Genomic DNA, 16,588 nt, shown 5'->3' with positions numbered 1-16,588 from the left:
GATTCTTACACACTACCACTCAGGAAGCATATAGATACATTCAGAGAGTATTTAAGATGTTAAACTGTTTCCAACAAATACCATTGCAAGACAAATGGCAGAAATGCCAAAAATAATTCTCAGTGAGATGTATCTCATGCATCTCAGTGACTAGTTAAGTTATACCCAAGATCCTCATGAAGGGCAGCACATACAGATTTTTGAATCACCAAGAACTATTACAGTTACTTGCAGAAATAAATTAAATGATCTTGAACAGAAATATGAGTTGCTACCATTTGCAAGTTGTTTAAGGTACATGGGTGATTCAAAAGGAAACATTTAGAGGTCACTAAAAAGTTTCTTTATATATTTGATGGGACATAGAGAAATACTGAATAATTTCTAACTTGTGTATCATTAACCAAGAGTCCTGAAATCTGAAACTGTGTAACTTGCAGCTACAGCATTCCAAAAGGAACAGTTAAAAGCCAACAGAAAAACTTGTATCTGTTGCTCCTAATGCAGATGCAATTACTTTTTTCTTTTACTTAGCCATTACTCTACGACTGCCATTACCTGCTATTTGTACAGAGCCATCTTCACCCAGAAGAATGTTGCCAGCCTTCAAATCTCTAGAATGCACAAAGAGGTTAGTATGAAAGTACATATGTGCACATTTTATGTAAACAAATAAATATTGCATATTAATTAGTTTCACGAGATAGCATTTTAAAGTTCAAAAGACAGAAACAGGAACTAAAGTATAAAATGTAACTGATTCACAATAAAACACTTGCAGAGCACAAACTCTCTCATATAAGAAGTCAGCTTTGGCATAAAATGTGCAGAATTCAGGGATAGATTTTGAGAACAGAAATATTTAGGTCCAATGTCTCTTTTACCACCTTTTATAAATATTATCTCACAAACTGAGAGCTTTCAGAGCTTTAAAGCAAGAATTAATGCTCACATCCAACAGCACCATTAATGAAGAAGTTGAAAAAAAGTTCTCTTTAATCTCCTCAGAACAGAGACCCATCTTCAAGAAAGGTAAATATACTATAGATTTCTACCCAATGAAGCTATTAAAGCTTAGGAATAGCAAACATGGTTTGCTATACGGTACCACGATGAAAAGTTACTTGACACTGAATCTGTCAATAATTTAGCATATGCCTAACAGTCAACTATATCTGTTTAACACACTATTTACACATAAGGTTAAGAAGAAACCTTCCTGGCTGTTTTGGTTTGGGTTTTTTTAATGGAAATGTGCATCCCACTCTTAATGTATAGGATAAATCTTTCATAGAGAATATATCACAAACATTAAGAATTTGAACTAAACAATCTTTCCAAGATTTACAGAAAATAACTAACACATTGCTACTGAAAGTTAACATAACCTGTTTCCTTATACATAAACAAGAATGCACTGAAACAACAGAACAAAATCCCTGAACAAGTGGAAACATCTTTAACTGGCAAATACCACCTGACACAGCATTCCCTGAACTAGCACAGCTTTCACCTACAACATACATGGGAAAAGAAACACACACTATATTGTCTTGAACAGGTCTTCTGTGGTACTGCAGTTTACAAACTGTATGTTATGAAAAAGAAGAAATCTCAGATGTAACAGAGATTTCTCTTTTTATCTTTTTTAAGGTCCTTCAAGAATAGGCAAGGGGAACTGCCAAATCCATCCTCAAAGGGTCCTGTTATTCTTAAAAGTTAATGAATGTTCCTTCCGCAACAATATCAGCTTAATAGAAGACAATGAATTAAGGTTTGAGGCAAGTCTTTGACATTCCAGACCAGAAGTCAAGATAATTGTTCTTTATTTCTCCATTTATCTCAATTTTCTCTCTGTAGAAGTAGGATATAGTTCTTGATTTGTATCAGAGGCAACTCATTTAGAAGATGACACATAAGAAGTACACATAAGGAACAGTTATTGTGCTACATCTGCACTACCTCCATGCTCAGAGTTCTGTCTGCTGCAAATCTGGGTTTGGCTTAAAAAAATTACCTTATAAAAGGTTAATGCTTGAAACAGACAGAGAGCCTGTTGTAGGCACCTTCCTTTAAAGGGCAAATTCACCTCAGTAAAATTAATTAGGGAGCCCTGAGTAGAGAGCACTTCCAACATCCAAACAGTGCAAGCAACCTGTGGGTTGCTACAGTAAGTATGTATAGACCCCAGGGGGTTTGCACAATATACACTGAGGAAGTCAGTGGAGAAAGATTGTATGGAAGACAACAATCACAAGACACATTACACCAAGATGCAGTTCCACAGTACCAATCCCAGCTTCCCTTGTGGTCATAAAGAAAGGTCTGTAGAGTTGTAATAGACATTACTGATTACCAAGGAGAATTAAATTTCACATTTATACAGGAGTGCCTGCGTGCCCAAGATTACAGGTTTACTGTGCAACACAATAACTAAGTCATAGACCAGACTCATTTGATATTTGGAGGACCAGCAGGCACAGGAGTATAGACCACAGTTCTGGCATACTTAGTGCAGCACAGACTTATCCTAATTATGAAACAGACAATAGAGACCAGGCAAGTATCAAGTATTAGTGACAAAGTTACAGCATCTGCCTGAGCATTATCATTTGATAATTACTGATCGCATTTACAGTACATGGAAGAGGCAATATAAATTTGCTTAGCCAAGCAACTGCCGCAACCAGTACCAACAAATTATACACACAACTTTGAAAATGCTCTTCACTGTGTATTATGCTCCTACCTGTGAATTTGCCCATTCCTGTGTAGATAGTCTAAACCCTCCAAAACTTCTTTAAGAATTGTTGCTATTATGGGTTCTTCAAGGACACCATTTTTGTGCTCTCCTCTGTTGACAATATACTTTATTATATCAAGCATTGAACCTATAATGCAGATTCAGGAAAGAAAAAAGCATATATAAAGCATTACTGTACCAGATTCTTGAGAAAGTTTTATTTCTTCATTCTTTCTATGCTACTGAAATTTAAATCTTTGCATGTATGTGTAAAGGCCTCATCTAACTAGCTCTCAAAATAAAGCACACTGCTACCTCATTCACATGAGAAACAAAGCACTGTTTTTTTCAAGAATACTGTTAACACTGGATCCATTAGAAAGATCTGCTAACAGCTTGCTAAACTACCATTTATTAAAAATCCAGGAGTATCCCACATTTAAACAGATATGTACAGCAAAGGTTTTGGTTTGTTATCTAGCTTAGATTATGGTTCATGTGTTCACGACAGAGTAAACATGCAGCTGCAAGAGTGAAAGGACAGATTCTCTGCAAGTGATGAAAACATTCCTAGTGACACCCAGTTTAACACTGAACTACAGTTATTATAAATTCCAAGGAATGTAATACCAACATTTTGTTTTTATATAACCATTTTTCAACAGCTCACAGTAAATTCCTGTCATGAATCACCGGTTTCTCTCAGGGTCTATGCTTGCTTTTGATTGACTGAACAGTTCAACCAAATGTGACATAACAACTGTTTTTATGAGCATTTCCCGTCCTTGCTTTCTAGCATGATTGGTGCAGTAGTCTGCTACCATGAAGACTAACCTTGAAGAATATCATGTAGCAATCAGGACCACCACATCTTATTTTGAAGCCTCCTTTTCTAAGCTACAAGCACATTCAGTTCAGCCCCTTTTCCCCTCACAGAACCAAATAAGACTTTTATATCATTAACCATCACCATAAAAACTATAGCGAGTGTTTAGTCAGTTTAAGCAATAAGAAGGATGCACCATGTATAACGCCTGTCCTAGGAATAATCTTCCTTGAATAAGGAATGAGAAACACTTATTAAGAAATCACAAATGTATGTGTTTTTACAAAAAAAAAAAAGAGTGGATACTAGGGAAACTCAAAAAAAGGCTACACAGAATGGACTTTGTTCTCATCAGTTTTCCCTACACAGCCTTAATAAAGAATTTTAATAAACAAATTTATATTGGTAATATCTAGTCTGTACTATCAATATACATAGACAAACTTTTTATGCTTGCACATTCCTGCTATAAACAACCTATGTCTCAAGGTTCATCCTACATAGTGTCTCTCTCCCCCCATCTTAATTGGTTTAGGTCAATTTACTCAAAGAATGTACATTAGAAATATATCATAAGATTTCCTTGCAGCTAAGCAAGTAAAAACAGTAACTTACCCCCACTTAACAGCTTCATAACCAGCCAAAGTTCATCCTTCACCACAAAAGATGTGTAATAGGTCACCACATTGGGGTGATTGCATTGACTCATTGCTTGAATTTCTTTCTGTAAGAAATACAAAGCCCAGCATAACACAACCAGCTATCAGTTCTGCTTGAAAGAGAGTAGAAAGAAAGCTTGATTTGCAAAGTGAAATACTATAACAAAACTGAAGTATGCACAGAATATGCATCAAAGCACAAAAACATTTCCATTTACCTATATATCTGCATGCAAGACAAAACATTATTGCTAAGAACACAAGGGATATTTGGCCAGGAGATATTGGCTTAACTACATCAATTTTCTTCTGACAGCAGCAAAGAAATTACTGTTAAACTCACAAATTCAGAGTGAGTAATAAAGAATAAGCAGTCTCCAGTCTCCAAGAGCTGAAGGTACAGGTACAGGCTGGACAAAAAAACACAAGGAAAGATCAAAACCTACTGCCTTTCGTATTCAAAGGGGATATGAAAAAATTAGAGCAGGAGCAAGGTGGGAAAGGAGGAAGGAAGCTGTTGGACAAAAGACACAGCACCGCTGGCTCTGCTACTGTGGGATGGACGGGTAGACACCAGAGCCACACAATAAAACAGAAGTGGAAGAGGAAAAAGCAGTGTTACAGACCAAAGGTCAGAGGAAACAATTGACTACAGGAGCACACATTCACCAACAGATGCACAATGTGGCACTACCAAGTTACACCATCTATGACACACCACAGCTGTACAGATTAAGAATGACTGCCTGTATCTGTTATTCCAAGAAGAGTCCTTTTTCTGTTCACTCTTTCACATAACTGTTGTGTAACACCTTTCTCAGCTCTCTGCTTGCAGCTATCCTTCCAATCCTTTACATAGAAGCATTTAGGCCTCCTTTGCACCAGAGGGTTTGGTCTCACACCAACTTAAACTCCCACAAGCCTACTTATCCCTCTCCACCTCCAGCCACACAGCCCTGATCCATCCGTGGTGCTAGATGACATGCTCCTGCAGGGTGAGCCTGTCAGGGAGACAATCCAGCTAAAAACCAAACTCTTCCACCTCCCCCCCCTCCCTGAAAAGCAACTGCTTTCAGTTGGATCTGTGTTACAAGCTGACTCACCAGCACTGGCACAAGGCAGGCACTATGGCAGTCCCACTTATATTGATTAAAGCTGACACTGATGCCATTTTCATCTTTCAACTTCAATTCAGTAAGTGTCTAAAAGAGGAGGGTTTTTTGAGGTTGTTATTTGCAATGCACTTGAGATCACAGCCACTTTCTAATAAAAAGTTAATTATGTGCATTAAAGACTGTGATTTAATCTCATAATGCCTGTTGGTAACTATTAAGTCAGGATGTAGTTTGACCATTATTTCAGCTAGTCCTCTTGTCAAAAGCCCTCCTCCCTAGACAACTTCTGAGCCCTGAACCACAGAAGGATGAACACCTGAATAGTCATGCAATGAACCTGAATAACTCAGCAATTTTCAAAATAGATTTTCCCCCTCCTTGGGAGACACTAGGTAGGAAACAGAAGAAAGCTATGTGGGGCATATTTCACTTTCCCAGAAGACATGTCATCTTAAACGCAACTCAGATTACTGCCTCAGGTTCTTAATTCAGATATCCATACCAAATCTTAACTGTAATTCTCCCAACTCTTGATTACTATTTCTTATATTGTTTTATTGTTTTCCTATGCTGATAACATAACAATGGCTCAAAAAGTCTACCTTCCACTACTGGGCAAAAATACACCTCATCTATTGTACTCAGACATTAATAGTGCAGAAATGTAACTGACTGTAGTAGGCTTCACTATCTTTAACTGAAAAGTGCTTTGAACGCTTTGTCTGCCTGCACCAACACGTTGGCAAAAATTGAGCTATTGCAGTAACCATGGCCAAAGGCACCTTGTGTCACCAGCTTTGGTGACTTCTTCCAAAAAGAGTCTTTGCAAACCAAAAATAAACAAACAGGAAGTACCCCATGAGAGATAAGAACTTAAATTTTAGTCAGGAAAGTATTAATTTCAGACTTGCAGTTCTGGAGAGTCCCTATCACACAGAGAATGGTAAGTCTCCACAAACCAGTTATTTGGCTGAGGCTATTGATCTGCACAGGTGAGAGAGAAAAGCCTTCACTTAAAATACACTGTCAGAGGAAAAGCTTGCAGCAGGGCATCCAGGAGAATGCCCTGGAACCTTCTTCAGTTTCACATCACTTCAGACATTTGACAGCACCAAAGCTGTAACAGCACTTAAAATTTAAAGTCTCTGCCTCATGCCTCTGCTTCTCCCTCCCTTGTGTTAGTGCTTGTGCACTGCATCAGGAAGTATGTCCAGGTTAAAAGCTAACTTCTTTTTAGCCAGGTTATTGCTGATCCAGTTTTACTGAGCAGCTACACAAAAATGTTGTGTCTGCCTAAGGGCAGGTGAGTGACGCAGTTAATAAGCAACTGTGAGATGGCTCCTTTCGGTGCCCAGCTGCAGCACCCGCAAGGCTGGGTCCAGCTCCCAGTGACCAGGCAGGTGCGCAGCTCTGTGGGTGCTTCCCCGGGGCCTCCTCCATGGACACCCCAGATAAAGCTGTGTGAGGGGTTAGGCATAACACGTGACGGGCTGCTCCAGAAAGCCTGCCTCAAAAGGCTTCTGTCCCAGAGCAGAAATGCTTCAGTTTGTAGTGTTGATTTTTTTGCTTGTTTTAAAAAATTGGAGGTAAGGGGAGGGGAGAAGATATCCAGTCAGGACAATGCTAAGGACAGAAACTTTTTCCTTGGCTCTGGGGTTAGGTTACATTTAGCTTACAATAGTGAGAACGCAGGACACTGCAGGAAACAGAGTATTGAATTTCAGGAGTTTGGCAGTTTGTGTAACCTTAGTATTATTTAAACTCCCTCCCACACTGCCACTCTATTTTAATTGACACTGGCCCAAATCCTAAATCTGCTTATGTGGGCACTAGGCTGGCTGCATTTTCCACTCCTCTGAAGGCCACACAGCTGAGAGTTTGTGAAGTCTGACTTTGCACAACACCGGTAAGCACTCAGCAGCAGGATTTTACAAAACAGCATGTTCAGGGGGCAGTTTTAGAACATCGCTATGGCAAAAAATAAGTAACTGAAAACTGAGCAGACTCAAAACCAGTGTGAAAATCCCAAAATGCAAGAGCATTCTAAGTATTATCAACTGAAATAAAAATGTTAGTACAGTTGTAACAAGAGTTTTGAAAGTCAGCAATGCCCTTTTCCAGAATAACATCTCTATTTTTTAAACAAAATTTTAGAATCTATTAGAACTGAGTCAGCGTAAGTATACTTCCCCTCACAGAAAAATAAAAAGCATTAATTATGTATGTGTATGTATGCACGTGTGTATGCACATTTAAAAATAAAAGGAATCATACGTGGTGATTTTTTTTTTAACCCTTTTAATGAGGAACTCAGAAAGCCAGAATTTATGTTCAGATCAAAACAGATGAACAAATAAAAGAAACACAAAATCTCAACACAGAAAAGCAGAAATTGACTAATGTTAAAAAAATAAAAAATATGGTCTGGACAGTTGGCTTTATAACAAAAGCAAGCAATAAGGGGCCAAAAATTCAAGACCTATTGCCTCATTTGGCAGACAGTAGAGACATGTCAGCAGTAAAGATACTCAAACACTTGCTAAGGTAGCTTTGCACAAGCTGGTAACTAACTGCAATAATTTCTTTAGACCACCTGAATATCTCTTGCACATTTTGGGCACTTTTGTCTGGTTTTATTTGTTGTAACTTTTTAATTCTTATTTCCCATTATTAGTTCAAATTCTAATCAAAAAAGATCAAATTTTGACCATTTTATTTTACAATTATTAGTATTTTCAGTTTTAGAGAAACATACTTCATGGGCTGTAGATGTTAATACATCATGCACAGCATCTCACCTTGGGCTGTTCTCTTTCTAAACACACTTCAGAATTTATCTTTAGAGTTTTTAGTTGACATAAGTCTCACTACCTCAGAGGTAGCTTCCACTACCACAATCCTCTTTTAAAAAACACAACCATGTCCCATACAAGCTGTTATATAAACTGAAGGCAAATGCTATCAATCACCAGGGGAAGAGCATTTTGGGTCCTCCACTGTAAAAAAAGCCATTTTATCTGAAGAAACTGGATGGACCATACCCTCTGTATCAAATTCAAGATATCTTTTGCACTGGCAATTCCCTGCTGAGGAGACCATTTCCTTCAGAGGCAGGAATTTCTGCATTAGAAAAAGCCCACAGTCTCTAGGCAGTAGTATAACCTGTGGAACAGAAGAGAGTGTTCTCACTTTTAGAATGGTTTTGTGTCCTTCAACTCTTATTATGCTGCCTATATATAAATATGCATTAGTCTTATAAGCACCTGACTAGGAGCATTAGCAAGCAACAGGTTGGTTGGGGTTTTTTTAACAGTTCTTTGCAACTTTGTCTGGATTGCCGTAACCAGTGCAGAGGAAAAAATCTTCAAGTCCCTTTTGCAAAGGGCCTCTTAAAAGTCCATTCCTCCTCTGATCAATGACCCAAACAGCATTCCTCAAATGGCTTGCTATGGCCTATCAGATAAATCGAGTGTTATTAGCTTTAACAAGAGCTTCCTTGTGTAGATGGCAGTGTAGCCATTCCTACTTTTCCCCTCAAAAGTTATTACAAAGTGATCCAACGATTAGTTTTTGCCATGTTTTGGTGCTTTAGACGTTTTAAGGAGACCTAGTAAATTTTACCATTATATTTTTAATCAATGTTTAACCAAAGGAAAATATATCTTTCCTCGGCATTAGGAAAAGACAGACAACCAGACAGCAATCTCTTCCAAATCAAGTATCCAGAAATCAAGGGGTAAGGTTTTACCACAGTTCTCAACAAGATTTAACTTTGCACTTCTTGATTTTGTGGCATTAGAAAATATACATTAGTAAAATATATTTTTAGGGGAAGGGCATACTTCTTTCAGATTATTTTCAAATCCTTTTCTTGCTATTACCCTGCATAAAATTCTACCCTTACTCTTGGACCAAGCAAAAACCAAAATCAAAACAGAATATAGTCTCGATGTAAAATGTTCCACTATGATTTACTTACAAGTAATTCATCCATACTGGTTTGGCATTTTTCTAAGTTGATCCTCTTTATTGCTACACGTTCTTGCCTGGGTTTGCATAGCGCTGCCTGGACAACTGCTGTAGCACCACTACCTGAAAAAGGGACAGAAAAGGAACACAGTCTTAATATAGTAATTTAAACCAGTGACCAACGTAAGAATCCCACACTGACAAAGATCTTAAAATCTGCTGGGTTTTCATCCTTTTTCAATGCTTTCTCAAATGGACAACAACCTCCAAGTTTTTGTTGCACACTCCACAAAAAGTTCCCAAGATGACAGCTTAAAACGATGTTCTCATTTACCATGTCACACCTGTCACCTCAATGCATTTCCTAGTTTGGAAACCATTACACTTTTGCCTTTGGACACATTTGTTTTAATCAGGAACTTGAATTGCACAGTTAACACGATTTGAAACATTACATGGAAGGGCAGGGAGTGTGTGCTTTATCAATTGTTCTTTCTTTCTGTTCTTTCAGGTCAGTCCCTGTTTAACCAGGTTTTTGTTCCCACATTGCAATGAACAGAAAAGTAGCAGTTAAGTTGTACATGCCAAATCTCCTACAGTTTCACCTGCATTCCTGCTCATTCATTGTGATTAGGGTACATTCCTACAAAAAGCATGCTCATTCTTGTAAAGAGCACGGGAGGCACAAGTATCACACCAACAGTAAGAAGATGCACGTTGCTGAATGGCCCAGCACAGAAAGTCAGTCATGCTTATTTGACATGCAGAGCACATGCAGTTCTTGGTGGAACTGAACAAATTTCAGGGAAAACATTAGAATAATTTCTTTAGTATGCTTTATTTGCAAACAGCGGGAGTAAAATATCTCGTTGCTTCTTTTATCAAGCACCCACTTGGTTTGTCCCAGTCAGTATTGCCTCACTAAATGAAATGATTACAAGTAATATTCATAGTTTTCTCCAGGTTGCACATCTTGCTGCCACATCAAATACAGCAGTCTGTGCTTCCTCAAAGTAATTACATCATGGTCATTCATGCAGAAATCTTAAGTCCCCCAACTAGTAGCTTTCACCTGTAATTCGAAATGTTTTAATATAAATTATGGATTTCTGGTAAGTCACAAATTGAGCAACATATTATACAGGCCTGTTCATACACTATGTTCTATTTATGCCCAGTAATTGGCATGTCCTACATGAATACAAATTGTGAACAAAAAGCCTTTTGTTGTCAAGCTCTACAAATGTGGATTCAGTTACCAGCCGACTTAAGAACAATTGAGAGCTTTTTCCCTCTGCACATCTGAAAACAGCACCGACAATACCTCATGACTGAAAGTTATTGTCAATGTTTAATTGCTATTTGCTTAGCTATTTTCATGTATTGTTTGTTCACATGACGTTTTCACTCAACTCACAAAGCTTTTTAACTCAGTGTATGAACCTCATTACAAAATTCTGAGCTCATCTTAAAAAAAAAAAAAAAATCAGAACAGGACCAACTAGTCATGTTTTTGCAGGATGCGGTCACAGACAAATATTGACGTGTCCTGTTCTGTCTGCTTACAGAACAAAGCCTTTAAAAATTCCAATAATGTAAGTAATAAAAGAATTAAGAGAGATTTTGAAAATTAAATAAGACATCCCAAGGAACCACCACGTCAGCAGAATTCAGCTCAAGTAAGACTCTTCTATATCACTTTAATGAAGTTCTCATTCAGTAGACATCCAAGACACAAATCCTCTGACTACACAACTGTAGTTCAAGGCAGGGAGAAGAAACCAAACTTTTAGCTATTAATGATACAGGAACAAAGACCAAGATTTTCCTTGATATATTTTTTTTCATCTATGCCAGTAGTTTTAACTACTTGTAGGAAACAACCAGATCTTCACTTTCAAATTAGATTTCTATATACAAAGGCCACATAAAGGACAAACTGAAAAAACACGTAGAAAAATTATTCAGCCAGTGACAGGATGAAATCCTGACTGCTTCCTCAAGTTAAAGTAAAATGACAGCAAGTAACACTTCAAAACATTTTGGCAAATTTAGATTACAAAAAAGGTTCTGTCACATCCCTGACCCCAGCCCATTATGATTAAGTTCTGTGAGATGCCAAACCAAAGACTATGTGCTTACTACCATTTAAAAATTCTTAACTGCAAAATTAATCCTAAACTATCCTTATCCATAAGTTGAAGATCTGTTCCTCTCTTGCCTACTGAAAGGATAAGATGCCAGATTTTAGGACATAAACTAGAGTTTGAAGTTTACTTATATGAAAAGCCTTCCGGTGCATTTCTCCGTGTTTTCTCCTCAGACAGAGATGAGTTGCAATGGGATATTCTTTACCACAAGAATATCATGCACTAACAATGCAAAAAGCTTTCTACCTTTAGAATAAAGCCAGTCTAAATACTTGCTTTCTTCTTCCTTCTGCATTTTGAATACTCTACACAATACAGTATTTTGATAGTAAAAGCAATCTGTGCAGTCTATATTCTCAGTGGGACCTCCATATAAAACCAGTTTGAAAAAGCAGTTTCAAATACTGAAGTAGAAGCCAGGCACTTAAGTGGCTCTATGCCTCCTTCCTCTTAAAAGATAATCCCCTCTCCTCCTCTGCCTTAAGGCACAAGGTGAACAACTGAGGATAAAGATGAGGAAAATCTGAAGCATTTCCATCTGGTCAGAAGACTGCTTTTATGTCAATAAACAGATGTCCTTCTCCAGTCTACTAACAAGTAGAAATGCAAAACATTCCAGAGGAGTAGCTGTTACAAACAGGACTACCCAATAAGCATTTTGATCAAGAAACAACAGACTACAGGAGTAACACACTATCATACAGTTAAACAAAATCATCAGACAACCATTTAACATAACAAATTAGGGTCACAGAAAAAGATTGCATAGAATAGATTAAAGTCAACCACTCCCTGTCAGAAAGCAAGAGTTCTTAATGTATGCTGAGCCTTAGAAGTCTTCCAAAACCCTCACAGTGGAGAACATACTAACTATACCACAACCAAAGCACAGACTGGTTTCAGCATCCAGTCTCTATTTAGAAAACTGATCTAGTATCATTAAAGCTCAGGCTGGATAAACCATGAAGACTTTACATCCAGGCACCTCCTGCAGAAAAACAAAACAAAGGATTACCAGAGGTCAGACTCAAAAAATCCAACTCTAAGAACAATGGGGTTTTTCCACTTCTGGAAAAGTCATTCTCCTGCTACAGCCAAGTTCTCTTTACCAAATTCAAAAGTTAGCAGTGAAATAATGCCATTTCAGTCCACATCAAGATGCCATCTACTCCCATTTTACAACAACCAACAACAAAGTCAGAGAGTTTCATCTTGTCCTCACATTTTTGCTGCCATCCTATCTAGTGTAAGCATATCCTTACAGCCAATCTGTTCCTTCATGCTGTGAACCATGCACTCCCTACAGTCCTGCCCTCAGTGCAGCAGAGCCATTAGAATTGCTTTTAACTATCTGGATTCATGCAGTAGAAACCTTCAGGAGCTATTACATATGGCCACACTTCACTACTTCTGAAAGGATAGAACCTAAAAGCAGTTTTCTGCATTTCATGTTATACATGCTTCATAGAAAGCATATGAAAGCCCCACAAACAGTAGTACTCATCCAAGATTATTATTTGAATAAGTTTATTCAAGTTGTTCGAATCTAACATACATAAAGGTATTTTTTATAGATTTTTTCTTTTTTCTTTTTTTTAAACAGGAATTTAATCCACACAGAACTTGTCTCCAGCTGGCAGATAAGGATCTTTGAACAAGTGTGATCAACAATTGACCTTAACATTTTAGTTTTATCTACCCTCCACTAGTCAAGTCTCAAAAAGACAGACAGTGGGGTGAGATGGCTGGACCATATCACTTGCACATTGCACATGCACATGTCCTTCCTCAAATAATCACACGATACTTCATTTATTCCCCATTAGGTATAAAGTTCTGACACTTTCCACTCATCACTGTACAGTAACTCTATTCAACATAAATCTAGAACTATTCATTACAATTTTCTTCTCAAAACCAAAAGTCAGTAACCTCATTACCCTGTAATGATGATTTAACAAGTCTTTTTTTAGTACCTCAGTGTTACTCTACAGTATTCCAACACAAACCTCTCAAAGATTTCCTTTCAGATACTACCCAGAGACACCTTCCCCAGTGCTATGGTCGTTCTATATAATCTCTGAAGAGAAGGCTGCAATTTGCTATTAATGGCAAATTTTCTTTTTGGCTAGGTATCCACAGGGTTAGACAGCAATTGTAATTAGAGAACACGAAATACCTTATCTCAGAATCTATACAAACTTACATAACAACCTATACCATCTCCATTTTTACACACCTCTTCTGCTTCCCCGACATACAGAAATCTCCTATTCAATGTAGCTGGTTAGTGCAGAAAAATTTGAAGTCAGCCTCAAATCCAAGACTAAACTCTGTCTATAAAAGAAACCAGTACTAAATAGGATAAAATCTATGAAAATTGATGAAGCAGTTATGAAAGTATTTTTACTTGAACAAAGAACTTTTGTTTTCTAGCTTTTACCCAACTATATTCTAGAGATCTTTCAGTATTACTCATTTTCTTCCATATTACTGCCATTAAAAATCAGCTCATTAAAGCTCATGTAGACCACCATACTAAACTCTAAGTCTTTCTGAAACTTCTTCAAAGAAGATGAACTCGTGATTTCTATCTGCATCTTCACATTACATAAATGCTTCTGTTCTTAAGAACTCCACTATAATCACATAAACATAATTTACTAACAATTCCTGCCCATTTTGTGTTCTTAATTCATGCTGGGATGAAATCTCTCCCCTTTTAACTCACTTGGACACCAGTTTGCTTATCCTAGCCATTGGGCTTATGACATAATTCACTTAAAATACACTAAGTGTTCTATGAAATCTGTGCCCATACATAGAACTGCTACTTCTACATTTTCAACATTCAACAACTCATCTCATTAATTGTTCATGGAACTACATAGAATTAATTGATTGTGAATTAATTAATTAATTAATTGATTGATTTTGAACTATTTCTCACCACACTCACTAAAATAGTAAAAGGACTGATTATATAAGATGTTTCGACTAGATAAATTACAGGGAATATTTTGAGGTTTGCTATGCAGTACTATGTTACAACACCCTGTCAAAGCTGCAGAAAATAAAGAAATTCTTCTGACAAAAGCACATGAGAACAGGAATCTGCTTTCTTGAACACAGAGGCTTCTAGCATCAGAATACAGCAAATAACTATCAATCACATACTAATTATTCAGAAAATAAGGCAAATCAATACTGCACAAGAAAGTGGAGAACCTATACCAATGATCTGGAAAATGTAGAAGTCTTCCTTCCCTCCACTGATGAGCTCAGACACACTATATTGCTGGAACTCTTCTGAAATATCTGTCTTATCTGAAGAATAATCAGCTATAACCAGCCATGGTTAAAATAATTTTAAAAGAGCTCTACTCTGACAAAGGCATTAAAGAAATTGCAGCTAGAAAGTGAAACGGGATATATGTAGATTAGATATAGGTTTATTTAATAGTGACTATGTTCAGCTTTGAAATCAAGCATCAGACTAAATGGCGGCTTTTTGCTTTCAGACACTTTCTTGGTAAAGAGACTTTTGCCTAGGACCACACAGAGCTCAGCACTTGTCAGCTTGGTACAATGCCACCAACACACTAAGATCAGACTGGAAAGTCCAAGGGTGACCATTAACTATGTTGGGGGCATTCAATAAACCTGGCAATAAGTACAGTTTGAAAAGGGAAGAAAGAAAACCAGAGACTATGCACATTACCTTCTTCTACCTCAGGACTGCCTCGAGATTTTTTTTTTTTTTGAGAGGCTTTATTTAGTGCAACTCTATTGAAACAAGTAAAATAAATGAACCACCAAAAATATTGCCACTGCATTTGTTAGGCACATGGGAGGAAAAAAAAAAAACACACCACCAAACCTTATAGGTGGTTCAAGATCACACATTCTGTTGAAGCTCAGTAGAAATAAAGTCATGCCTCATTACTAGAGAAATACATCCTGTTACCCCATACAGTATATCACATATTGCACAGAGTCTTGTCTTTGAAGCTACCATAAGTCAGTCAGTATACCAGCTCCCTTAACAGTTTTCCAATCCAATATAATGTATTTGGTGCAGAACATGGTTTTTCTCCCCTTTGATATCATGATTTGTGTTTAAAGTGACAACACCACAAGAGAAGACATGGTTAGCAACCTACCTGACAGCCCCACATTTCAACACTGGGAAACTTTTAGCCCTATCAATCACAAAAATAAGATAAGGCACATCAAAACACATTCTTGCTCTTTTAAGAGGGTACCTGCAAAGGAACTCAAGTCTTTTGGGTAAAGCAAGTTGCTAATGAAGTTGAGGATCAACTTTTAGAAGTGCAGAAGAAACAGACAGCCAACACGATGCTTCCACTTTTGCCTGTCTTCAAATAGGAAGCTGCACACACTCCAAATACACCTTGGTACTTGACACTGAAAGAAAGTGTTGCAAAGGAAAGTGGAGTGCTGCCAAACATCCAGGCAGTTTAATGCCCATCTGTGGGTGTCATCACCAAAATTATCTTTTAACAAAATACTCTATGGCCTTGAGTCCCCTCACATGCTAGTCACAGAGCTCACAGGTAGCCTGGTACATTTCCAGATCCGGTATGACAATATCTCCCCATTCATTAGTAATCCATGCCAAGGAAATGTCAGCACCACGGCAGGTAAAGAAAACCTCAACAAAAGCAGTCCACTTTCAGCAGGTGTTATCTTCTCCCTGACTTGTCATTTAAAATAGATGAGTTGTCTAAATAAAGAAGTTGAAAGGAAACTATAGCAACTCAAATTAGACTGGCTAGGCAAACCCTGTATTATAAATACTACCCAAGATTAAATTCCTTTTGCTCTCCTCCACATCTCAAATAACTTCATAAGAAGTCTTGTAAGTGAAAAATGTTTATATAAAAAAAACCCCAGAATCACCACTACTTCAGAATTTGCAGTCATCAGAACTGTTATTTGCCTTGTGAAGGTGTCAGAGTAAGACTGGTGTGACAAGTATTCCCTGCTCCCAACCCCTCATAATGGGGTTAGCATAAATAACACTATTTTATAAGGCAAGCAGCCATTCTTTGTAACTGAGCAGGTCACATATTTTTTCCCTTTCCCCTTGTTATCATGCCCTG

The 16,588-nt window shown here is 37.6% G+C and overlaps 1 protein-coding gene across 2 annotated transcripts in view; it reads right to left on the bottom strand.

Moving 5' to 3' along the window:
• The window catches only part of STK39 (serine/threonine kinase 39), a 101,459-nt gene that overhangs the window by 70,544 nt on the left and 14,327 nt on the right, over positions 1-16,588 (bottom strand). For both annotated transcript variants that reach the window (XM_026852545.1, XM_026852544.1), the window contains exons 2-5: positions 9,323-9,435; positions 4,185-4,293; positions 2,750-2,891; positions 559-614 (exon numbers count right to left, since the gene is read on the bottom strand). In XM_026852545.1, the coding sequence (XP_026708346.1) occupies positions 559-614; positions 2,750-2,891; positions 4,185-4,293; positions 9,323-9,337 (322 nt within the window). In that variant the 5' untranslated portion in view covers positions 9,338-9,435. The remainder of the gene's footprint in view (positions 1-558; positions 615-2,749; positions 2,892-4,184; positions 4,294-9,322; positions 9,436-16,588) is intronic.

This window comes from Athene cunicularia (genome assembly GCF_003259725.1).
Source record: "Athene cunicularia isolate RWA chromosome 7 unlocalized genomic scaffold, athCun1 chr7_part1, whole genome shotgun sequence".
In the NCBI taxonomy this organism is placed as follows: domain Eukaryota; kingdom Metazoa; phylum Chordata; class Aves; order Strigiformes; family Strigidae; genus Athene; species Athene cunicularia.
The sequence above is the reverse complement of the archived record's forward strand: the minus strand, read 5'-3'. Positions and strand labels throughout refer to the sequence as shown.